Source organism: Tachyglossus aculeatus, chromosome 6 (genome assembly GCF_015852505.1).
Source record: "Tachyglossus aculeatus isolate mTacAcu1 chromosome 6, mTacAcu1.pri, whole genome shotgun sequence".
Classification (NCBI taxonomy): domain Eukaryota; kingdom Metazoa; phylum Chordata; class Mammalia; order Monotremata; family Tachyglossidae; genus Tachyglossus; species Tachyglossus aculeatus.
The window spans coordinates 30,306,423-30,333,333 of record NC_052071.1 but is presented as its reverse complement, the minus strand read 5'-3'; the positions used below and the strand labels follow the sequence as shown (position 1 = coordinate 30,333,333).

The following is a 26,911-nucleotide window of genomic DNA, read 5'->3' as shown; positions in this document are numbered from 1 at the left end:
GGCTTTCCATGTGGAAATGAGGTTGAGAGCTGAAAGAAAAGAAATGGGACATTCCTCTCAAATGCTCCAAAAATAAAAAAAAAAACAGGAAGAAAGACTAGTTGAAAGCTCACTGCTTTGTTTAAACCTTGATATAAAGCCAGGTCAGCTTTAAATTTCTCCTTCCAGTGATTTCCCCAACCCAAGTCTAAGCCAGGCATTCAAAATCTTACTCATGCCAGAAGCAGAGCTCATTCTCTCCCAATGAGGCCAACAGCAACAGGTTTCAAATATTTTTAGAAACCTTAGTGCCCAGCACTAGAAGATGGATGTCAATGCTAGATGTAATCCAGAAGGGGTAGCCCAAGTTTCACTCCCAATCCTCCCCACCTTGAGTCCCATGAAATGCCATGATCAGCCTTAAAGTGCAATGGACTGTTAAATGTAACTGACCCCCCCTTTTCAAATAAAGCATTTTCAGGAACTGTTAGGCCAATGCTGTTCAGGGAACTGACTATTTCAACAGTACATTGCCCCATCACTTTAATCACGGGCAGAACTTGGTTATCATACAACAACTAAGAAATCAGCAAGCTTTTTTAAAAAGTCCATCTTAATATAAATAGTTTATTCAGTGCATGGTTGTGTATACAACAAATAATAAACAATTTTGGTACAAGACAGAAAACTGCTTGTACATGCTATGTCAGTTTTGGAGCACAGAATTCAACAATGATTAATGCACAAAATCTTACACATCATGCAACTCTATGCCAAGATCCCAACTTTCTCCCATGCAACAGATATGATGACCTAAATGGAAACCTAACTCAATTTTAAACAATTTTCCAATAGCATGTTTACGTATATGTTGTTTAGGGGAAACCTGTCCTAACATTTCCTTGTACACAATAATCACGTGCCCAGTACAGTGAAAGGACTATACAAATAAGACATTTCTTATAAAAAACTGACATCACCTTAATTCCACAGTTTCTGTCTTTAGAAAAAAAGCCACAACAATAGTCTAACATGATACATAAAATGGAATTAAGAGAAATCTACTTTGGAGGATAAACATATCCATATTGTTATCTTCCACTGACTTGGGTTGACAAAACAACTCAATTCCTACATACTGGGTTCAGCACAAGACCTTTACCAGGATACTACAAATCTATAAAAATTGATATTTCAGTGTGTTAAATCACAAGAACACTGTTAACTTGAGCCTGAGATGCCAACTCAGTTCCAACCCTGAATTTCTTTTATTTCATTTTAAAGTCAGAGCTTTAAAGACCCATTGGAGTTCAGAAATCAAAAAGGTGCACTATTCCAAATTAAAGAATATTTTTTATCAAGCTTAGATATAAAACAGTAAGCCAAGAAAACAACAGATTTTACATTATTTGTTGTATTTGTTTGCCCCTATAAAACATATAAGCCTTAAAATTTCCTTTGAAGAGCAAAAGTGGTCTTTTGATTTTCTTGGTTGGAAAGCAAATTCTTATCAGCAGTGAGTGCTGTGAAATGTTCCTGTTTTGTTTCCCACAAAGCATAGGCAAGATAGAGAGCTGAATATTCCTTCTCCGGGATTTTTTTTTCCGTAGTCAGGTTTTGCTTGCTATCCAGGTGCCTTGTGATATGCACAAGCATATTTTACATTATTGGGGTATATCCACTGATAACCAGAAGATCTCATGGCTGATATAAGAGAGTGACCTATGCAAGTTCAGTGGCTTGTCCTGAAAAATTGAACATTTGGATGAAAGACTGCTGCTATTAAGAATTCGACTGCATCCGGAGGTAAGGTTCCATTACAGAGCACTTGACTTGCCTTCACCTGGCTACGTTGATTCATTCTGACTCATGGATTTCCCGCCGTTTAACACGCCCGAAACACTTCTGCTTTTTGTTGGGGTCCCACTTCCAGACCGTGAAAACTCTGTGAGATCATGTAGGGAGGGTTCTTTGTACATAGCCACTGAAACATACAGAAAGCTTAATTAAACATAAAACCCAACATTCTCCTAGTTCTCATTTTAATGGATATATTTGTGCTAGCTTACCAATGGGAAGCAAAATCTGGTTTCAGGGATTCAATGAACAGATTTGATCACACTGAATAAATATGCTTAATGCAGCTCTGGTAAGTCCTGTTTTTCCTTTCTACCTTCCTATTTGACGGCTTTGGTACCTGGCTTCATCATTCCCTTTATCCATCTTTGTCAGAAAATGGGAACAGTAAAATTGCCTCAGACCAAGGAAGAAGTGAATCTACAAATTTTTCTAACACCACGGAGATGCTCAAATATGAGGCATTAAATAACATCAGTCATGTATTATGGTCAATTTAAAAATGCATCATTCTTATTTGATTAGGAAATGAAAAGGTCTCAAGAGGCTTGGGATCAACTTTTTGTTCGGGCCATCTACTAACATTAATTCTCCAAAATAAGGTTAGATGATATTATCAAGAAAGCTTTTGTTATAATTGACATTAAGTCCTGAGACCAGAAATAGCCTACTGAGCATTAAAAAAAAAAAAAAAAAGCACAGCAAATGCTACCTAAATCTTCTGGGTTTTGAGCCAGCAGATTTTCCTGATAAAGTGTTCCTTTGCAGCAAAGGATATGCCAAGAATGAATATTATGAAAACAACAATTAAAATATATGAAAATAAACCAGAGATCACAGAACACAGTCAGATCTGACTACCTTTATATAGTCAAATAATACTGTGGTTACCTTTAGGTTTGACAGTTTTGATTTTTAATTTAATGACTGTCTTTTTATATAAATACGCAACACTGGAAAATTATGCTTTGGGAAAATGTTAATTAATGCTAGTTGAATATATTTCTCATCATTGCCCAATTAATCCATAGCTTCTGAAAACTGAAGTGGTATTCTAAATTTACCTTTTAATGGCTTTGGAAGAAAGTGTGCTGCAGGTTTGTTTTTCTTCACATGATTTCCTTTCATAATTTCGCCTTCTTTGTTGAGGCCCAAATACCAACCCCTGCCTGATTGCTGTTGTCTGTATATCATTGAAGAATATGTCACATAGTAATTTTCAAAAACTGATTCTTTGAACTTGCATTCGGGTGTAAAATGTTCCTGGAATAAAAAAGTGAAATGTCAATATCTTCCCCTTTAAATTTCACATCTTTTCACAGCGATGATTTGAAAATCTTTCATTGTTTATGTACTTAGTAAAGACCCATCTTCTTTGCCCAATCCAACAGGATCACTAACCCTGGAAATATTTTGAAAAGAAACTCAAGTTGCAATGCAAAACTGAACACAATTTCATTGTATCCTTAGCAAGCCCTAACTGAAGTATTATTAATCAACAGTAAAAACCTCTTGGTAATGGAAAATTTAGAGATACAGTGATTAAAACATATTTAAACTTTATGCAAATAAAGAGCTCAAATGAGGAATATTAATTAAGGAAGATTACAATTAAGTTAGGAATTTTCTTTATTAGACACATAATAATTCAATTTTCTCTACTATTTTGCCAAAAGGTTTATTAGTATCTTAATTTAAATACATAAATACAATTAGTGACTTTTGTTTTAGTATCTTTATTTTAGACTAACCTATACTAAGAAGAGGTAGAAAAAACACTTAAAAGAAGCACCTGTAACATTTATCACATGGTGCCATTTGTGGTAGCATTGCTTCACCGCACAAAGGAGAGGGTCTTAAGCATTCCATTGAAACACATTAAAATAGTAAACAGTTGGCAGTATTAAAAATTACAACTTCCACAAAATCCCCACTCTTTCAGGAATCACCTTATAAAGATGGGCTTTTCCTGGTCTCTAACCAGAATGCTATCTGAGCCTTGAGGGGACCAAACTCAGAAATATTCTGAATTTGTGGCATTCCTAGTAATAATAATAATAACAGTAACAACAATAATGGCATTTATTAAGCGCTTACTATGTGCAAAGCACTTTTCTAAGTGCTGGGGAGGTTACAAGGTGATCAGGTTGTCCCACGGGGGGCTCACAGTCTTAATCCCCATTTTACAGATGAGGTAACTGAGGCACAGAGAAGTTAAGTGACTTGCCCAAAGTCACACAGCTGACAATTGGCAGAGCCGGCATTTGAACCCATGACCTCTGACTCCAAAACCAAAACTGCTCTTTCCACTGAGCCACGCTGCTTCTCCTGAATCATCGTGTGAGGCACTCCATAAAAAACATAAATATGGTCAGAACCAGGACAACATTTTCTGAATCAATGATCATATTTCAAGGACAAAAGGGGGAAGTTCTCTAATGCCAATAAGAAACTCCATTTAAATCCTCTTCCAGTTCACAGTCTGATTCCCCTGCCAATTTAGCAGTCAGAATAGTCCTCTTTGGTCGTTTGGAGCAAATGATTTGCTGTAGCAAGGTACCTTCTACATCTTGTTCATTTGAATGATATCAGTTTAGTTAATGGACTGTGGTCATTTCTGGTAAGTGCAGTTTAACATAACACAATAGTAAGTAACAATATACTTATTAAGGAGATCCCGCAGTGATTGGTGGCACAACAGCAGACTGAACCCTTAGGACCTGATCTTGTCTTGACAGAAAGGCAGTCAAGTTCTCTCCAACCCACAGCGACACCATGGACACATCTCTCCCACAACGCACCACCTCCATCTGCAATCATTCTGGTAGTGACCTGATCACTGACTCTTTCCAGTGGGAATCCAAGATCTTCTGAAGCCTGCGTGAGCCTTCTAATTTGTGAAATCTGATTGGTGGAATGCTATGCATCTCAGGAAAATAAGACACCATAGTGAAAGGGGATAGATAAGCCCAGTGCTGGGAAGGACAATTATTTACTCTGGTAATGCTGGTATAGAACCATTAAGCCAATTACAAAATAGGAAATTATTTGCACACTGGGACTTGGAGGTCATGACTGAAAAGTATTCTGTTCTTCCTCCTCCCCATCACTTAAGAGTTCTAAATGAGCAGTAGACTTTTTCCCCCTCTAACGTATTCTGTGTCTGATTATCCCCCATCTCCTCACCCCTCCACCCAAAAAGGGGAGAGGAGCTTATATACAAATATTTATTATCAGAGGGAGCATAATACGTACGTAGGGAAGCACTCTCCCAAGTATATGGCTTTGTATTTAGTCTGTATGTGGTCTCTAGACTGCCCAGAATCAGGATGGCTATTGAGCAGTAAAGCTAAGTGTAGATACATGGTTATGACAGTTCTGGATTATGATCCTTGGCTCATCCGTTACCCACAATTTGCCGTGTGCATAATATCTGGGTGTCATTGATTTTGTTCTTGGCCACAGACCATTTGGGAAAATAATATTCACCTAGCCAGGTTTGAACTACATTGCTATAGACCAAGAAGTATGGGGAAAAGAAGGGTCAGAAAGAGAAAGTGACTGGGATGCTAATGAAGCTGTTATTTCCTTCACATGATTTCAATCAATCAAAAAAATCAATAAGGAAAAACAAAAGCTCTTTATAGAATTTTAAATGTTGATGTTCATTATTTAAGGGCTTTGAAAAGTTTCATTTGTTATTAAGCACCTGGTCATCCAGGACATAGAGACATTCAGTTTCAGCAAACCTTCATGAAGTCTTAAATGGGTAAATGAAATAATTTTAAACAAAGCATATCTTCAAGTTAAATCTCCAGACCTCCAATTTTAATCCACAAGCAAATTATATAGTGAATATACACATATCCTTGAAACACAGGATAATGACAAATTTATACGTAGCAGTGGTGCAAATTATACTTTTTTATCTTTCTCCTGCATTCTTTATCACCATGCTTCCAATAAATTACTTTTGACAATTCAGGAAGACTAATCTTAATGAAAATTTCCATTCAACCACATACCTAAATTAGTTGAGCGATTAAAATGGTAAGCTATTTGGGAAAACAGTCTTTTCTGTTAAATTTCAGAAAGAATTTACTGTCATTTTTAGTCTAATATGCCTCACACTGAAAAACTCCCATCAAGTATTGCATTTGATGTCGCACATAGCATGGCATTGCCGTGTTTTGTGGAACTTGGAGGTGGCCCTTTTGACCAGTCTCATGGCAGTCAAACATCTGAATCTGGCACAGTTCCTGACCCTGCTAGACTCCCAAACTGGGGACTCCGTTCATTTTTTGCACAGCCCCCTGGGAACTGCCTTGCTGGGACCAGATAGGGGCTTCACTCAGCACTAGGCAAGAACTGGCCAAGCTTGGTAAGGGAGCAAAACAAAGGTTGTGCCTCACCAGTTCCCAGATTAACTGAAAGATTTATGTCATATCCATCACATGCTGAGATTTCGCATCAGCTTTCCATGATGAAAAACATGACACAGAACTTAACTGTCTGCTTTGGCATTGCCCTATGCTAGTCTTTATTAACCTTCACTTCTATTCTTTCCCCAAACCTACTAAAATATCAGCTAAATTATAAAATGGGTGACAGCTGAAAAAAAAGTCTGACCTTACTAATTCTACCAACAAGAGTACATCTATCAAAGCAAAGCAACTGCAATTTCTACTCTAGATTTTTGAATGTATTTGCCTTTATCACTACATAATTAAATCAGTCAAAGTAGGCTTTAATGAAAACCTACTGAATTACAAGTCCTTGGGAAGTCACTTAACTTCTGTGCCTCAATTTCCTCAACTGTAAAACATAGGACTCGATACCTGTTTTCTTCCTATTTATACAGTGAGGCGCATGAGGGACAAGCACTTTGATCTTATCAATTTGTATTGATCTTAGCGCTTAAAACAGTGCCTTATACATAGTAAGTGTTTAACAAGTACCATAAAAAAGGATGAGGAGAACAGTGGGATGGTGGATTTGATGGCAGAAGGACTTCCAGGTCAGGAGACACTAGGTGAGGGATACAAACTGGGAGAACAGAAAATACACTCAGGTGAATATGGGAGGACCTGAGAGTGAGAGATGGGAAGTTGCAGGTGAAGAAAGTTGATACACTTGTTGTAGGCAGGGAATGTGTCTGTTTATTTTTTTATACTCTCCCAAGGGATTAGTACACTCAGTACTCTGCACTCAGTAAGTGCTCAATAAATACGAATGAATGAATGATACAGATGAAGGAGATCCTCAAAATTAATGGTATAGAATTTCTGCTTGATGCAGGGGGAGAAAGGGCAATGACTGGAGGCTTTTGAAGAGTGTAAACAATTTTTACAAAACGGGGAACCTAAGGCTCTGGATAAGCACTGTTTTCTGTCATGAATAATTTATGCTTCAAAAATAAATGTATTAATATCAACTTGAACTTTATGTATGAAAGTGTATAAAGTGTATAAATAGAAGTGTATATATATATATTTATGTATCAGATCCATCCACTTTACTTGGCCAATGGCCAGACATTGTTCGCCCCTTTACTATATGATCAGAAACTGAAATTTTTTTAACCTAATACCTTTTCTTTGTGTAGTAAGTTCTTGAAAGAGCACAGACTAGAAAAGAAACTGCCCTAAACAGAATGAGTTAGGAATATTTATTTTTAGAAAAAAAAAAAAATTTGTCTTTGAAAACCCAGTTAGCAAGCTGATTCCTCATTTTGACTATCTAGTACGAATAATACGTATATATTACAGCATGTATAGCAGCTTCAGAAACCAACTAAAATGGGAATCATTTCATATTAAATACAGCACAATCCAAATCTTCCATAATCCCATGGGTCTGTCCAAAATCTGTAACTGGATGTCAAAGTTACTCTTAAAGAAAAAATTAGTTTCTTCCATAGCCCTTGGCAAAGTTTTTGAATGACTGTATCCTTGTGGAAATCAATAGCATAAATGGGCTTCGATGCAAAAATTCATCTTCAGCAAAACGTAAAAAAAAAAAAAACCCAAAGTGAAATTTTTGAATATATTCCAGTTACAACCAATTTATGTTTATGTAAGTCAAGCAGGCACATAAACTATAGCCTTTAGCATGTTTTTCATCTAATCAATGAAACATCCTGAAACATCACTGGCAACTAAGAATACTGTTAGATTCAAAGAAATCTGTTAAAAGAAAGCAAATAATATATCAAAGAGCTAAAGGAAACTATCTTTTCAGTGATGCAATATTGATTTTTGTCATCTGAAAGCTAAGTGCAAGAATAATATGTCCAGGGCTGAGCCAAATTTTTCAAAGCCATTGAGAAAAACCAGGAAAGATCCTTAACAAAAATTGCCATGCCTAAACTGGCCAAACATATTTTTGGAAATAACTTTTCCTACACAAGACCCTGCTTTGGCCACAATGGGCTAGTGCCAATGAACCAACAGCAGGGATTGTGCCATCCAGGCAAAAGATCCGTGGACCTGTGCCACTAGCTTTTCATCCAAGATTATCATGGAGACCCTGATGTTAGCATGTCCACCTGACAGAAGGACAGAAGACTCAATTTCATGATTTTCATTTCCAGTCTCTGTCTTTCTGCCCCAACGTCTCCTGAGGAGCCTCAGGACCGTCCAGGAGTTTGCAAGAAATCTTCCATCTCCCATAGGAAGCAGCTGTCAATTACAAAGGCCACTACAGAAAAAATTAATATTTTAGAATGTGTTATGTGCTTACTATCTGTCTTGACACACTGTACCGAGTGCTGGGGTAGAAACACTAAATGCAGATCAGACACAGATTCTGCCCCAAATAGGGATAACAGTCTGAGGGAGAGGGAGAATAAGTATCTTCTGCCCATTCTTAAAGATGAAAGAACTGAGGCACAAAGAATTTAAGTGACCTGTTCAGGGTGACAGCATGAACGTGCTAGGTCTAAGCTTAAAATCCAGATCTCCTGACTCCCAGGCCTGTATATTTTGCAGTAGACCACATTGCTTCCTGATGGGTCAGTGTGAGGTCATAATGCCTCAAGAAAACATACTCAGTCTTCAACCCTTGGGTGTTGAATTGAGGTGGAAAAAAATACTATCAAATCCATCGACTTTTGCTAGCCAATGGCCACTGTTAGCACCTTTATGATAAGATCAGAATCTGAAATGTTTTTAGCTTGATCCATTTTCTTTATGTAGCAGGTTTTTGCAAAATAAAAATAGAGCAGAGACTAGAAAGAAAAATGGCCTGCACAAAACGACCTAGGACTCCCGAGTTTTAGAAAAAAAAAATTAAAATTTGTTTTGGAAAACCCAATTAGCAAGATAAATCCTCATTATGACCATATGGTAGTAATAATAAATCAATTAATTAATTAATGGTATTTATTGAGTGTTTACAGTGGGAAAGAATATAGAGGTGAGAATTAGACATGGTTCCTGTCCCTCAGATACTTCACGGTCTGAAAATAAAAGGCAGGAAAAGAGGGGACTGGGAATAGACATATAAGGAGAAATAAAACAAAACATTTAGACAATGACAACAACAAAAATAACCCAGCAAAGAGCAGTAGGGTTCTGTGGCTAAAGGACGAGAATTTCACAAGTCTCAGACACAGCAGCTTCTAACCGCCACTGTCTTCCCAGGGTTTAGTGGAAGGGGTGCTATGTTTTGGTTGTTTTTTTCTTTCCCACCAGACAATACTATTATAATTGCTACATAACCACCACACCTAAGACCTTTTTTTCCACCCTCCTAAAACATTTTTCTACCCTGGACTGAATACAAGGTTACAGTACAGAACCATATCTGTTTGATGAATCCTTTTCAAGATTCCAGTACCAAAAGAAACAGGCACTGAATGATTTTCTCCTGCAGTAATTATATCTGAGTAATGGAGTTTGAGTTTCCTCATTTGATAATGGAGGAGGGAGGAAAGAGTCCAGATTGTGTCCTTTCCCCATTACCCAGCAGGATGCAATGATAACAGCATCACAAGGTCTGAGGGCTACAGCTTTTAATAAGTCAGAAATGGCAGAAGTTGAAAATATCAGCCAGAAAAGAAGCTGTCCTGAACATCTTCTACACCATATGTTGAAATTTACTCTACGAGAATGGAAATCCTAACTGAGAATACTGTGAGAGGTGAGTTGGAGCAAACCTAAGAAAGGCTCTGAAAGAACCAAATGCTTGGGCATATCAGAGTAGAGAAGTAGTGTGCCCTAATGGAAATGGTTTGGGAGTCAGAGGACCTGGGTCCTAATCCTAGTTTCACCACCTGTCTTCTGGGAAAATTACTTAATTTCTCTGTGCCTCAGTTCCTTTATCTGCAAAATGGGGATTCAATACCCTCTCTCCCTCCTACTTAGATTGACTATGGCACCTGATTATTTTATATCTACCCCAGTACTTAGTACTGTGCTTGTCAAACACTCAATGCATGTTAGACAAGAGCGGTTTAGCCAGTCACTTGAAAGTTTGGAAGAAGGTTTGCGAAACCCCTCTGTTTTCTGTATCATCACAAGAATCTGCTGCAGCTTTCACGGTAGTTGAGAAACTTTTAAAGTTTTTTTAATTTTTATGGTATTAGTTAAGCACTTACTATGTGCCAGGGACTGTACTAAGCATTGGGGTAGACACAAGCTAATCGATTGGACACAGTCTGTTACCCGGATAGGGTTCTCAATACAAATACCCATTTTAGAGGTGAGGTAACTGCGGCCCAGAGAAATTAAGTGACTTGTCACACAGCAGACAAGTGGAGAATGAGGAATTAGAACCCATGTCCTCTGACTCCCAGGCCTGTGCTCTATACACTAGGCCATGCCGCTTCTCTAGTATGATATGCACAATCAGTTCTTTCAGAGCCTTTCTTCCTTAGCTCAGTTTCCCTTGTCTTGTCTTATGCCGTCGAGTTTTCTACGACCCATAGCGAGGCCAGAGACACACCCCTCCCAGAACACCCCACCTCCATCTGCAATACTTCTGGTATGGTATACAAAGAGTATTCTTGCTAAAAATATGGAGGTGGTTTACCATTGCCTCCTTCCATGCAGTAAATTTGAATCTTCATCCTTGATTCTCTCCCTTGCCGCTGCTGTCCAGCAAAGGTGAGTTTTGACTTGTAGCAGATTGCCTTCCACTCGCTAGCTACTGACCAAGCTAGGAATGGAATGAATATGCCTCTACCTGACTCTCCCTCTTGTAGTCGAGATGAGTAGAGCAGGAACCTGAGAGGGGTAGTTTCCCTTATCTTCTCTTTAAACCCTTAAGGCCTCCATCCTGAACAATCTGCCCTAAGAATATCCTTGTGTGAGACGGTCTGGCAGGACACAGCAGAAACATACCCCTTTAGGTCTTTCTGCTCTTGGGTGCCTATGTAGCCTGTAAACTGTCTCTTCACCACTTGTCTTTGAGAGGAGGACTGTGTCTTTATTTTTATTGTACTCTGCCAAGAGTCTAGTGCAGCATGGAGCTAAATACGCTATCGGGAAAAAGAATGGACCTAAGATTCAGGGCATCTGGGTGCTAAACCCAGCTCTTCCACTTGCCTGTTGTGAGACTTTAGGCAAGTAACTTAATTTCTGTGCCTCAGTTTCCTCATTTGCAAAATGAGGATTCATTCACACAATTGTATTTATTGAGTGCTTACTGTGCGCAGATCACTGTATTAAGTACACCCATACTGTACCAGGAGATTCCTCACATATTCTCTTTCCTCCTTAGACTGGTGGAATTGGTGTTATCAGAAAGCCCAAAGCTCAACAAGGGGAATTATCAGGAAAGACCAGAGGATGAAGAGCTCACAGAGGACCTGCTAAGGGAACCTGAGGAGGTGTTTCAGGTGGGGCAGTAATAGCTGAGCTTCAGTTAGGAACATTTCCCAGAAAAGGGATTGGTGGTTATTCCTGGATCGAGTTATGATTCTGTTGTACAGTTGCTGTTGCTGTGGAAACCCTTAATCAAGTAAATACTAGTTATTTATTTATAACTAGAGTCCCTGAGCAATCTGTGTGTATGGAACCTGCAAATTCAGAGAGATTCTTATTCCAGAGAGAGGCAAACATTTAGCTAACATTCCCTCCAAACATCAACAGCTAGGCCTCATGTGCTTCCCGTTCTTTTTTGGGTACCAAATGGAAGAGTCATCAAAGTACTGATACATGGAACCCTGAAAGGATCCTTACCTTGGCTGTAAAATGCCATGGATCCTAGGATCTTGGTGTTACCAATTTGGCACAAAAATGCCCAGGAATGTTACAGTTTCCATCCTCTTCCATTCTTTTTTTTTCTCTCTACACCACGCTCTCCTTTCTGTCCTTTTCTCTTTCCCTTTAAGTTTCTTTTCCTCCCTCATTTTCAGTAACATATATTAGGTACTTCTCATTTGAAAAGACTGAGTCTGGAAGACTGAAAGACTGAAAAGACCCAGACTGAGCCCCTTCCTTCCTCTCCCCCTCGCCCCCTCTCCATCCCCCCATCTTACCTCCTTCCCTTCCCCACAACACCTGTATATATGTATATATGTTTGTATATATTTATTACTCCATTTATTTATTTATTTATTTATTTATTTATTTATTTAACTTGTACGTATCTATTCTATTTATTTTATTTTGTTAGTATGTTTGGTTTTGTTCTCTGTCTCCCCCTTTTAGACTGTGAGCCCACTGTTGGGTAGGGACTGTCTCTATATGTTGCCAACTTGTACTTCCCAAGCACTTAATACAGTGCTCTCCACACAGTAAGCGCTCAATACGATTGATTGATTGATTAGCACTGAATTAATCCTGGGGAGAAGGTGTAGTTAGTCAGTTACCCACAGTCCCTGACCCACAGGAAGCACACAATTTCAACAGGGGAGGAGGAACAGAAAATTTTAATCACTGAAGTGAGAAAAAAAAGGAGGGAAAAAAGGATGTCAGAATAAATTATCAACCTCCAAAAAAACCCTGATTCCAAGGGTGAAACAAAACAAAACAAATCCATTATGGGCTGAGAGTTGTCCTAACTCAACAGTAAGATATATCCTTAGGATCATATCCAGATGCTATACCTAAAAAATATAATTTTCCCCTTATTTTGGTCACAAAGTCATCCTTATTTACCACGTAGTAAACTGTACTATGTTGGCTCACTGGCTCCATATTAAACTTGGGCATTTCATTCGTTAATAAGAAATTAAAGTTAAGAGAAACACTTTAAGCCCATTCCATAGTTCTCTGTCCAGGGTACCTACATCAGGAGAATGACCAAGGTCTTTGTGTTTCTCTTTCCTTTCCCCACCACTGCTTTCTCTCTCCCTCCATATGTGACTCTTTCTGCCCAGCTCTCCCCTTTCCACTTCATTTCCCTTTCATTTTCTCTTAATCTTAAAATGAAAACTTGGCACCTTAGTAGTGAGGGTCATCCAGAATAACAGAGAATACGGCGTGCACTGACCAAAGTTACTGTACAACTGGGCAAAACAACAGGAAAACTATAGCACAAATATCTTTCACAATTCTAAACGTGAAATTATTAAAGGACAATTTTTCTGAGTGGAAAACTGCTGGAAAGTGTAATTGAAATGAAGCAAGTTTTTTCCCTCAGTTTATATTGCTCCTTTTCCTAGGGAATATGGTCAAATCTACCTATCTACAACTTTATCAAGAAGAGTAAACGAATGGGTTAGATTTTTATTTTACCAAAAATGGAAGTCCACATAATTCAGTGAATTAAATAGACTGATGGATGTTATTTGGCTGCCTTGTAGTTGCAGTTTTTTAAAATGGTGGTGTTAAGCACTTACTATATGCCAGGCACTGTTCTAAGCGTTGGGGTGGATACAGGGTAATCAGGTTGGATACAGTCCCTGCCCCACGAGAGGCTCTCAGCCATAATCTCCATTTTACAAAAAAAGTAACTGAGGCAGAGAGAAGTTAAATGACTTGCCCAAGGTCACACAACAGACAAGTGGCCAAGTCAGGACTAGAACCCAGATCCTTCTGACTCCCAGGCCCATGCTGCTTCACCAGTTCAGAGGTCTTTAAAAATCACTAAAATTCTTTGACATCCAGTTTCCAAATGCTGCTGGAAAGTCTTCATGAATCAGAGGGCAGATGAAACCACATTAGCAGTGCCATATTTTGCCATCTGGTGTGATTATTTGTAGGTGCCAATAATACAGTGCATAAAGAACTGGGTTCAGGAAAAGATTCTGAAGTTCCCTTTTCGTGACAACACAGAACTAATGATAGTTGATGTGAAAAAGGGATATGGAAACTAAAATAGATGAAGGAAAAGAGGCAGATACTGGGTGATGTGGTCAAGAGACTAGAAAACCTGCTATTGCTTCAATCATTCCCCAAATAAAATTCCCTCTTTTTCAGCAAATCCTGATGGAAAATTCTGCCCCCGTATTCCAAATTATTTGAGTTAAAGGATACCCTTCTTTAATGGGTACAAAATATTTCACACTTAGGTAGACAAAAAGTGAGTAAATTTCTATTAAGGAACATGGTGAAATTGAAATCATTTGGGACATCATAATTTCCAGGTAGACTAAGACTGATTCTGAAAGAAAGATAAAAAATGAAAAATAAATAGGAATGGAAAAACTATGTCAAAGTGACAGGCCAATGAGATAGAACTGTTGGAAGAAACTGAACAATCAGGTCTTCTGGAGCCTTTGCCACTGATTTGCTGTAGTTCTGAGTAAAGCCTGCATGACCTGGTGAAAAGAAAGTCAGTCAGAGGACCTGGTTTCTAATCCTGGCTCCACCACTTGTTTCCTGTGTGATGCTGAGTAAGGTACATAACCTCTCTAAACCTGGTACCTCATCTGTAAAACGGGTTTGACTGTGAGACCCATGTGGGATGTGGACAGCATCCAATCCGATTATCTTGGATCTGCCCCTTCGCTTAATGAAATGCCTGGCACAGAGTAAGCACTTAAATACCACTTAAAAATGTACATTTGCCTTTTGCCTTCATCCTCCTTTCTGAAAATAATTTTAGGGTCTACCTCCCTGGCTGAATTGTAAAGATCCTTGAAGACTGGTATCACGTCTTATAACTTTATTATTCTCTTCCAAGTGTTTAGTAAAGTGCTGGGCACACAATCGGTATTCAATAAATACTACTGATTAACAGCCACCAGTCCAACATTCATCCAGATAACACAGAAATCTGTCCCTGTCCAGGAAGAATTCCTGCATCCCTCTCATTCCCAAGGAGATGTCAACTTCTGAACTGTCTCAACAAACTGAAAAATCTCAAAATATCTCTAACAAACAGAATCTACACCTTTTGACCTGCAGGTCCCCAACTGAATTTTGTCATGGCCCTTTTGTTGTTGTAAACCTACCACTAAAAAGAAAAAAAAATCTGACATTTCTCTTGAGACTAGAAGTTGTGAAGTAGTGTTCCTAGTGGGTAGCTTTGTTACATTGTTGAGATTACTACATCATAAACCAGAAATCAAAACTGATTTTGAAAATCTCCAAGAGAAAGAATCAGCATAACATTATATCATATAACACTGAATTGTGCAACACTGTACCATCTATGATATTTATTATGTAATAAGTGCAGAGCACTGTACTATGCATTTGGGAAAGTACAATGCAACAGAAGTAGTGGACATGTCCCTGCCAATTACGAGCTTAGTCTAGAGACTGTAACACTGCGTTTCAACATGTGAAGCAGGTCTATTAGTCAATGAGAATGACCAAAGTGTTTAAGGCCTTTTAGGAAGCTTCAGTAGCAACATGATCATTATTTCCTAAATATTTTGTATGTGTTTTCCTCATTACATTTTTGAGCTCTTTAAGGCCATGGGGCACGAGTCTTACTCTCTCACACATTTAGAACAGTGCTAAGCAGGACTCAGTAAGAACTCTATAATTACTGTGAATCGACTGACTGACTGATTGGATTAGCCAGCAAATATTTCTGCAAGATTGTTTGTGTAATTTCAGCATTCTAGACTCTGAGTCCATTGTTGGGTAGGGACCTTCTCTATATGTTGCCGATTTGTACTTCCCAAGTGCTTAGTACAGTGCTCTGCACACAGTAAGCGCTCAATAAATACTATTGAATGAATGAATACACACGACTAGAAAAACACTGGAGAATTAGAATGCACTCAAATAAAATGCTGACTGTTTCAAAAACAAAAATATCCCCTCCCAAAATCAAAGTAGAAACAAATAAAAAATCTGTTCTATCTGGCAAATATTGGCTTGGAATCACAAACTCAACAGCCCACTTTTCAGATTCATTCCATTGTTGCAAATTTCCCAAGGTAAGAGGCTGACAGATTTTTCACCATTCATTCACTCATTCAATCGTATTTATTGAGTGCTTACTGTGTACAGAGCACCATATTAAGCGCTTGACACTTTACTCATTTGTAGTTATTAGTTTCAAATGCACCTTAGTAGGACTGTACGTTTTGCAGTTTACTGACTATGCATAATTATGTGTCCTTTCAACACTATATTTCATCTGTCCCAGAAATTAAATTTTACCACAATTCACTGATATAAGTTAAGTCAAAATAGCAACATAACCTGTTTTGGTTTATTAAACTCTTTTATTGGAAAATGAGGCACAGTTATTTTTACAACAATCTAATTTCAAAATGGTTAAACCTACCCATCATGTGCCCATATACTATCTCAGGCAGAAGATTTTTGTAATGATAAGAATAACTTGTATTTCCATGGCACTTTCATTTTTCCAAAGCACTTTTCTATCCATTCTGTCATTTTCTCCTCACACACTCACTGTGAGCCCCTTGTTGGGTGGGGACCGTCTCTATATGTTGCCGACTTGTACTTCCCAAGCACTTAGTACAGTGCTCTGTACACAGTAAGTGCTCAATAAATACGATTGAATGAATTTCCTGTGAGGAAGGCCCAGGCAGATACTATTCATTCATTCATTCATTCAATTGTATTTATTAAGTGCTTACTATGTGCAGAGCACTGTCCTAAGTGCTTGGGAAAGTACAACAATAAACAGTGACATTCCCTGCCCACAACAAGCTCACAGTCTAGAGTATGTATATCTATCTAACCAGAAAGGAATCTGAGACAATGAGAAGTTGAGAGACTCACTGGCATTTGTCCTCTCTTGGTTTAACTATTTTATCAGCCTCTAGCCAACCTATCTTCCTCCAGTCTTTCGCTTCTCCAGTCCACATTTCACTCTGCTGCCCAGATCATTTTCTAAAACCTCATCGGAATTCAACTTTTCATTTCTCAAAATTCTCCCTTCCTTTGTGCATTATGCAGAAACTCCTCACTGTAGGCTTTAAAGCACTTAGCTCTCTCCCAAGTACTTATTCAATCTCTTCTCCCACTACACCCCAACTCGCATGCTCCAGTCCTCTCAAGCACACCTACTACTGGGCCTCATTCTCATCCCTCGAGCTGTTGACCGCTTGCTTGAAACTCCTACCCCTTCATAATTGACAGAACACTGCTCTTCCCTACCTTCAAAGCCCCTCTGAAAACATATCTACTCCAGGAGGTCTTCCTTGTTAAATATCTTATTTCCTCTTCCTATATCCCAGACAACTGCCACTCCAGTGTCTACGAACTCTACTGTACTCTCCCAAGTGTTTAGCAGAGTAAAGAGTAAGTGCTGAATAAGTATGCTGTGTTGACTGATGGTAGCCACAGTATGTAGTAGCAATAATAGCATTTACTGAGCACCCACTGGGTACAACAGCCATTCCCGGTGCTTGAGAAGAAAACAAGTGACACCTTCCCAATCCACAATAGCCAAAATAAGGAAGGACAAATACATTAATAAGTGAATAGACACGGAGAGTATTCAGTTTACTACATACAAAAGATGTTTCTGAAATGACCTGACCTGAAGTGCTACATTTCTTGGTGGTGTAATGCAAGAAATGTCATTCAATAGGCACATAAATGTAACAAAAATGCTCCAACCCCCTTTAGGTTCTTCCTCATCCTACCCCACAACAACTTTTTCAGATGCTCAAAAACTTTCCTATCAGCCAGTTGAGAAATTCCCATCATTATTATCAGAGGCTGCTTACCTAATTCTTTCCCACACTCTGGCGAAAATTAATCCCCTAGTTGTACATTTGGAAAGTTACTGAAGCAAGCCTATCTTAAATGCTCCAATTACTCTCCTGAATAATCAAAGGAAAACAAAAAACAACCTGATTTTAATTTGAATAAAAAGGAGGGACTTTAAAAACTCTTAGTTGTGAGCAATGACTTTACATACATCAATGTTCTCTCATATAGCCTTTCCTTCCCCCAACATAGACACTATCAAAGAACCAGAAATAATTATTAAGTGGATGGTTTTGAATCTCTTCTCATACAGAGCACATCTGATGTGACAATCTCATAGTTAAAAGTATCAAGAATGGTGAGCAGAAAGTCAATATTTACAAAGTGCTACCTTCTAATAAATATGAAACACCCCATTCCTTATGGTAATGTGTAGAAAGGACTGAATCCACTGATGAAAGGGTTACACATCTCTCATTTTTTAAAATTTAGTGGAGGGTGTTACAAATTTACATCTTATGGAGAACTCAAACTTCATGATTAAAAGAGGGCTGATGGAGTAAATTTAAGAGTTGAGGGAACTGTCTACAAACAAATGCTGTTTAAAACATTAATTTTTCCTAGAGGCCAAAGTAAAAAAAAAATATAAGATTTTCTGGGAAATAGCAAACAATGCTCTGCCCTTAACTGGCACAAAGATAAGTGACCAATAAAAAAGGAAAAAATAAATTCTACTTAGGCAGTAGAAAGACAATTCCCAAAGGAACTGTCCAACTAGTTTTATTTCAATATCAGGATATAACTACAACAAAAATGAGAACTGAACATGTAATATAATAGGATGCACCATGTTTACAATTTGAAATAAGGGAAATATATTTTGTCTGATTTCATTTTCCATTTATATTTGCTAAAATGACTTCAGGGCTTTCTTGACACATAGTATCTTATACTCTGTAAACCTTAACACCATCTCAAATAAGTGAAATAAGTTCAGCAGATTTTACAACAAGGCTCTAAAAATATCATAAGCATTAAATTATATCAAATATTGGCACAGATACTGAGAAAATTTTGTAATGAAACATACTGTAATGGAACGTGGATGTAGTTGAGAAGTCATTTTTAAATTGGGATTGTTACCAGAAAACTACATTGCCTTCATTATGGAAATTACAATCTCTTTAAAAAAGTACATATTTTTGAAATAATAAAACTGATAGGAAGGTTAGATGTTTTGTCCAGAGTCACCCAGAAGCCTAATACTGGCAGGATAACATTTCAAGTTTATATTTGTGTCCTTTTCCGCAGTTTCCATTGATTCATACGAAGAGATGCAATCCAGTATGACTCAGGTTGTCAAATTCTAAATAATATGGTTTGGTTTTATGGCTGACTAAAATGGGCTAGAGAAGGAGCCCAAGAACAAACGTAATAAAAACTAAGCCCCTCCTGAGACTAAGAAGATTTATTGTGCTTGGATAGTGTCACGATATCAATACAACTGAAAATGCCCCAACCCGGATCTGTAAATACAATTTTAATTCAAGCCACTTTTTTATTGAAATGGCTAGCATGGAAGGGTCAACAAGACGTTTCAAGTTGTTAGCTGGTACAATTTGTTCGAGATGGCCCTTGCCAATGCTATAGGGCTGCATAGGATTCCAACTGTGTCCAGTGAGGATTCCCTGCTATCTCCTTAGAAAAGGGAGAGCAGGAAGGTTATTATTATCATAAGTTTTGTTAAGCAAATGTTCTAAGCACTGGGGTAGATACAAATTAATCCAGTTGGACACAGCCTCTGCCCAACATGGGGCTGAGAATCTAAGTAGGAGGGAAAACAGGCATTGGACCTCCATTTTACTGTTGAGGAAACTGAGGCACAGGGAAGTGAAATGAGTTGCCCAAGGTCACAGGGGAAAGAGCTGAGATTAGAACCCAGGTCCTCTGACTCCCAGTCCCATGTTCTTTCCTCCAGGCCATGCTGTTTTCAATGCCCCCAACATCTACATCCAAGGGACAGCTGAAACACTTCTAAAGGAAAGAATCCAGAAAACACATTTCGGGTTAATTTCTAGATATGAATTAAAACTCAGATCATTGGGAAGCTCAATGGAAAGCAGCATGGCCTAGTGGAGAGATCATGGGCCTGGGAGTCAGAAAGACCTGAGTTCTAATCCTACCTCTGCCAATTGTTTCTTGTGTGACCTTGGGGAAGTCACAACTTCTCTGTGCCTCGGTTTCCTCAACTGTAAAATGGGGATACCTCTTCTCCATCCTACTTAGACTATGAGCCCCATGTGGGACAGGGGCTGTAACCGATATAATTAACTTGTACCTTCTGCAATGCTTAGAACAATCTTTGAAACATAGTAAGCACAAACAAATATCATTCTCAGGCTCTGCCCAGACCTTGCAACGTGTCAGAAAATGAAACAGAGGGAAGTAATCTGACATTTCAAAACTACAATGGCATAAAGGAAGATATTAATGCGGAAAAGGAAATGGTTCTACAATATTTTTTTAAAAATGGATCTTTAACGGACGAAGGAGTAAAACATATAACCGGAAAAAGTGTTTTCTGTCATATCCAAGATACGTGGAAGTTATGGTTACAGAAGATGCTAAAATGGTTCGCTATCATGGACGGAATTTGCAGCACTACATAATAAACCTAATGTCAACTGTTGCAGCAATTTACAAAGACCCAAGTATTGGAAACCTCATCAATGTCATAATTGTAAAATTAGTTGTAATTTACAATGAGCGGGAGGGACCAGTCTTCAGTTTTAATGCAGCTGCCACTTTATGCAACTTTTGTTTATGGCAACAAACTCAAAACACATTGGTTGATTCCTATCCTTCCCATCATGACATTGTCGTTCTTATTACTCGGTATGATATAATGAACCTACCGCTAAGTACATATAATGCCATTTTTCATTTTTTAAGTGGGTTATCCGAAGTTGGTGAATTTTTGCACTGAAAGTTTAAAAGCTTAGTTGACATAACAGTAAGTATGGTATTTATTTAAGTGTCTCCTTAAATAAAATGAAAATGACAATGCTAAGACTGGTAGCATCATCGGATACAACATAGCCCTGGGACTCGCAATCTATTAATGATGTGTATATATCTGCATTTGCCAATTGTCAGCTGTGTGACTTTGGACAAGTCACTTAACTTCTCTGTGCCTCAGCTCCCTCACCTGTAAAATGGGGATTAAGACTGTGAGCCCCCCGTGGGACAACCTGATCTCCTTGTAACCTCCCCAGCGCTTAGAACAGTGCTTTGTACACAGTAAGTGCTTAACAAATGCCAGCATTATTATTATTACTATTATTATTTTTTTTAAAAAGATGGGAAGTTCCCAGTAGTCTTCACCTGTCTACATGTTTTGTTATGTTGTCTGTCTCCCCCTTCTAGACTGTGAGCCCATTGTTGGGTAGGGACTGTCTCTATATGTTGCCAACTTGTACTTCCCAAGCGCTTAGTACAGTGCTCTGCACACAGTAAGTGCTCAATAAATACGACTGAATGAATGAATGAATAAATAAAGTAGGATTCTAGGGCTTGTAAGTCTACATTGGCAAAGTGTTTTGAGATTTTCAAACACCAAGTGCTACTCCTAAGTAAATGGCAGTATTACTTAATGGATACATTCTTCTGAATAATTTATTTTGTTTACTTCTATTTAACCTCGATTTGATTGTCAAAGGATGGTGTTTAAGAGGCCACAAAGCCCAGTTACATTAAAATGTCTGAGACCTATCCTCTATGTAAATTTGAGGCCCTAAAAAAGCTGGAGTAAGAAAATAAAACCATGCTTAAAGATTAATGCATTGGAAACTACACAACATTTCCCCACAATATAAAAATACTTTTCTCTGTATTTATGTGACCTTAATTTTTCTAATGCACACTCCCTACCATCAAACTTTGTAACGGGCTTTATGAAGGCTTCTCACTCCACCCTCTCACTGACAAAGCAAGTTTTAGCGCTTGTTATCTTGAACTGAAACACAGTAGAAAGAGCTTCAAAATTGCTTCCAATATTCTGCTTCCTTACCAGACCCCATTTGTAAGATTGGTGGATACTTACAAATCCTCCATGAGAGTTCCTAGTGCTGGAATACAAACCACTAGGAGCAGAAGGTGATCTAAAATTCCATTAGAACAAGCAATTAACATAAATAAGGTTCTCAAGCTTTAAAAGATCCAGTCAGGAAAGGGGGGGGGGGTAGGGGGAGGGAGGGAGGGAGGGATGGAGGGAGGGTGGGGGGGGAGAAAGAGAGAGAGAGAGAGAGAGAGAGAGAGAGAGAGAGAGAGAGAGAGAGAGAGAGAGAGAGAGAGAGAGAGAGAGAGAGAGAGAGAGAGAGAGAGAGAGAGAGAGAGAGAGAGAGAGAGAGGAATCCAGAGTGAAAATCCCTTAAAAGGGATGAAATTCCTGTTCTTGCTTCTCCTACCTTATCTCGCTGCTCTCCTACATCAACCCAGCTTGCACACTTCACTCCCCTAATGCAAATAATAATAATAATGATGGTATTTGTTAAGCACTTACTATGTTCTGAGCACTGTTCTAAATGCTGGGTCTACTCACTGTAACTCAATCTCATCTACCTCACCACCAACCTCTCACCTACGTCCTGCTTCTGGGTCTGGAACATCCTCCCTCTCCATATTCAACAGACAATAACTTTCCCCACCTTCAAAGCCTTACTGAAGGCATATCTTAATTCCTCTTCTCCCACTCCCTTCTGTGTCACCCTTGCATTTAGATCTGCTCCCTTTATTTACTTTTCCCTAAGCCCCATGGCACTTATTTACACATTCACGATTTATGCATTTAATGTCTGCCCCGCCCTCCTCTAGAGTGTAAGCTCACTGTGAGTAGGAAATGTGCCTACCAACTCTGTTAAAGTCTACCTCCCCAAGTGCTCAGTACAGTGCTTTGTGCAAATTAAGTGTTCAATATATATATATATATATTGCCGTAAGTATCAATCATACATGATTGATACTTCTGTCACTGAAGCCAGTGCAGGTATGTTCAATGTCTGTAGGCAAACCATAGTAATGTATGCTATCCAGAATAGTTTGTTAGGAATAAAATTCAATAAACCTAAATAAGGCTCTTTAAATGTAGTGTCCTTTAACAATGTATTTACTTCCATTTCACATAGATATGCAGCAAGCATTGCAACAGACAGGCAAACTGGGTCTGACAGTATCACAAGCCAAAAGGGTAATGTATTTTTAAAACAAATAAGATTAAAAGAGCACGTACATATTTCAAATTAAGTTACTAATGCTACTATTGTGCTCACTGCATGAACAGCAAATCGAGCTCTATTAGTTGTCTAATTCAGATTTTACAGAACACAGAATTTCAGAGGCAGCTATAAAGGCTTCATCGCAAAAGAACAAAGTAGGAATTTATAATGTGAATGTAATTGTTAAGAGAATTTAGTGAGGAAGATCAGTGGTAACTTAGAAGAATAACCATCCTAACGGGTGCATGTAGAATTAGTTTTTATTTTGTTTGAGTTCTTTGAAATCATTTCTATACTATATAATTATCTTAAATTTTAAGTGCTTCCTGCAGTGATAATCTGTGCATTTTGCATTTTCATGCAAATGCCTTAGTCTACACAGTTATAATTAAACGCTGAAAGTCATGCAAAACAGATAATGATTTTGCAAAGGCTCTGAAGAATTAACCATTTTCATGTAATTTTACATTTTGTATTATATTACTAAGTTACTATTCAACTATGGCAGAGGAACCCTTTATAAAACAACACACATTTACAAAAGGTAATAATACATTTAGAAAAATGATCTCCAATTTGTATCTTCCAGTTTGTTGGAAACACAAGATAGTCAGTTGCTATAAAAATGGTAGTATTTTCATGAAGCGTTGATTCAATTACACATGTAGACAAAAGATCTCCAATTTATCTTATAGTTTATAAGAACTATAAGGGAGTCTGTGGCTATAAAAAATGAAAGCATTTTCCTGAACTTTAAGAGTTGATTAAATTTACTATAAGGATGCACAGAAAAGTCAAAGATGATATGTGAAAGCAATTAAGGATTTTACTTTAGTGATAAATGACACCCAATGATTATTTCTCTTGGCTTACTAAAAAGATGCCAGTACACCAAAATTTTATTTGCTGCATACCATACAATAAGCTCTAATAATGATTTGTATTAGCATAAAAAAATCTGTGCCTCACTATAGTCATACCAAGAAAGGAATTGCTCTGCACCTCCAAGTAGGTTGTATTTTGCAAGTAGTGGCTGATTTGCCAAGTAAGAGCACCCCGATCTCAAACTGATAGCTTTGTTCTAGGGTCATCCAACTAAGCAAACTGCAATTTCATTTTCTTCTTTTGGCCATAATTTACCGCTGGCTGCGGATCTGCTTCAGAACCATCAACAAGGAACTTGGGATGCCCTGAATTACTAATAAATCTCGAAGCCGACCTCTTGCCCACATCCTGCCTCTGGCCTGGAACATCCTCCCTGTTCATACTGGACAGATGATCACTCTCTTCACCTTCAAAACCTTATTAAAATCACATCTCTTCCAAGAGGTCTTCCCTAATGCTTCATTTCCTTCTGTGTCAGCCTTGCAACTTGGATCTGCACCCTTTATTCACCCCTCCCTCAGCACTTATGGACATATCCATAATTCATTTATTTCTATTACTGCCTGTCTCCCACTCTAGTCTGTAAACTTGTTGTTGGCAGGGGATATAACTACCAACTCTGTTCTACTGTACCCTGCAAGTGGTTAGTACAGTGCTCTGCACATAAGAAGAGCACAATTAATAAGACTAACTGATTGATGGCTATTTTGAGCTCTACTGTGTTTACAGCAACAGGATTAAAATACTAACATATTTTATTTCAGGCTTCTTCCATCTTGGCAGGGGTTTCACCCCACTGACTCTCAGCAGCTACTGGGGTCTGCTCCAGGGAAATTTCCTGGAGAGGCAGGAGAACAGACTTAGGAGGGAGTCATGCAAAAGGAAAAACTTTCCCTCTGGGGAGATGTCTTGGGGCGACCAGAGAAAGGTGGTCACTTTGGGTTTTGAGTCACCAATGTTTTGGTTCAGGAATGGCAACTTTGGAAGCTGTCTTTTGAAGTACGGGAAAGAGCACGGTGTAGTGGATAAAGCATGGCCCTGGGAGTCAGAAGAACCTGGGTTCTAATTCCAGCTCCACCACTTGTCTGCGGTGTGACCTTGAGCAAATCATTTCACTACTTTGTGCCTCAGTTCCCTCACCTGTAATATGGGGATTGAGACTGTGAGCCCCATGTAGGAAGGGGACTGTGTCCAATCTGATTTTCTTGTATCCACCCCAGTGCTTAGTACAGTGTCTGGCACATAGTAAGCACTTAAACACCAAAATTATTATTATTATTCTTAAGTAAAATTCAAAATGGAACAAGTTTTCAAAGATGCTGTAACAGAAAACATTCTAACTAAATGAAGAAGGAGAATAAGTAGGCATTTAGGCTATTTATGTGAAAGTTCATTTATCATGAGGATTACCCCTTAAAAGAGCATGCTTGTATATGTAATGAGGATGTTTAAGATTATGTAGGTGCTAAATTTTAAAAGTATTTTGTTAAAATCAAAGCAGGCATAAACTACGCAACAGCTCAAGTCTCCGCATTCCTCAAAAATCTTTAACTCCTTAACAAACCAAAACTACTTACCATTGATTTTAACACTTAATTAGCACCGCTCCCCAACTCCTTAATTTACCTTACCTTACCTTAATTTACCTTATCTTACCTTAATTTCCTACCATAACCCAGCTCATACACTTTGTTTCACTAATGCTGAGCTGCTCTCTGTACCCTGATCTTGTCTATCTAGCCCCCAACCCCTTGCCCACATCTTCCTTCGGGTCTGGAACTGCCTTCCCCTTCAAGTCTGAAAGACCACCACTCACCCCATCTTCAAAGACCATGAAAAAAAAATTTATTCTCTACAAGGTTTTCCTTGAATAACCCCACATTCACCTTCCTCACCCTCCCCTCCGAGTTGCTTATGCATTTGGGTCTGTACACCTTATCCTTTTTGATGCTCACTCCTCCTCCAAAACCCACAGCATTTACGTACATATCCTTACACCCTTCCATTTCCCCTTTAAGTACTTTATTTTATTAACTGTCTCCCCCTCTAGACTAAGCTCCTTGGTGGGCAGGGATTGTGACTATCAACTCTACTGAACTGTACTCTCTTGAATCTTAGTAAAGTGCTCAATAAGTATTACTGATTCATTCCTTCATTAAAGTAACCTACTATGTTATACAATGTGGACCACTCTAATCCAATGAATTACACTTAAGGACACAGTCCTCTACTTGTTCCCAATCCTCCAAAACAGGACACTGCATACAGGGGCACTCAATAAATGTCTTGACAATTATTTGTCTTTTAATCTGTTATTATTTTAATAGAGTTCATTTCTGTACAAATAAATTGAATGACCTAAATTTCACTGAACTCAGAACTCAGCCCATCTTTTGATTAAAACCTCAAACCTACATATGAATGTAGAATATCATTGAGGCATGAGAAAAACTTGTTTCTGGCATAAGAAAGCACAATTTTGCAATGTAAGAAACAGCTTTTCCACTGTGATCCAAGGAAATGCTAAATTAGTCAGTTTATATAAGAGATGGAATTCTTGATCAGATTTCCTCTTCACTGTGAAACCTAGTACAATTCATCCATAATCAATCAATGGCATTTACTGAGTATTGTGTGCAAAGCACTGTGCTAAGCAATGATGAGAGTACAATACAATACAGTTGACAGGAATAATTCCTGCCTTCAAGAAACTCATGGTTTAGTGGGGGAGACAGACATTAAGATAAATTATAAAGAAAGAGCTGAGCATACTACATGGATTTAAGTGGGGCACAGACTCAAGAACATAGGTGATACAAAAGGTGTGTTAAGGAGAGATTAGTTAGGGAGGGCTTTTTGGAGGAGATAGGTAGGGCTTCA

At 38.4% G+C, this 26,911-nt stretch overlaps 1 protein-coding gene across 6 annotated transcripts in view; it reads right to left on the bottom strand.

Annotated features, from left to right (window-relative positions):
- Nucleotides 1–586: 586 nt before the first annotated feature.
- The window catches only part of FGF13 (fibroblast growth factor 13), a 359,287-nt gene continuing 332,962 nt past the window's right edge, over nt 587–26,911 (bottom strand). For all 6 annotated transcript variants that reach the window (XM_038748477.1, XM_038748475.1, XM_038748480.1 and 3 more), the window contains 2 exons: nt 2,901–3,099; nt 587–1,963 (listed from right to left, as the gene is read on the bottom strand). In XM_038748477.1, coding sequence (XP_038604405.1) covers nt 1,827–1,963; nt 2,901–3,099 — 336 coding nt within the window. In that variant the 3' untranslated portion in view covers nt 587–1,826. The remainder of the gene's footprint in view (nt 1,964–2,900; nt 3,100–26,911) is intronic.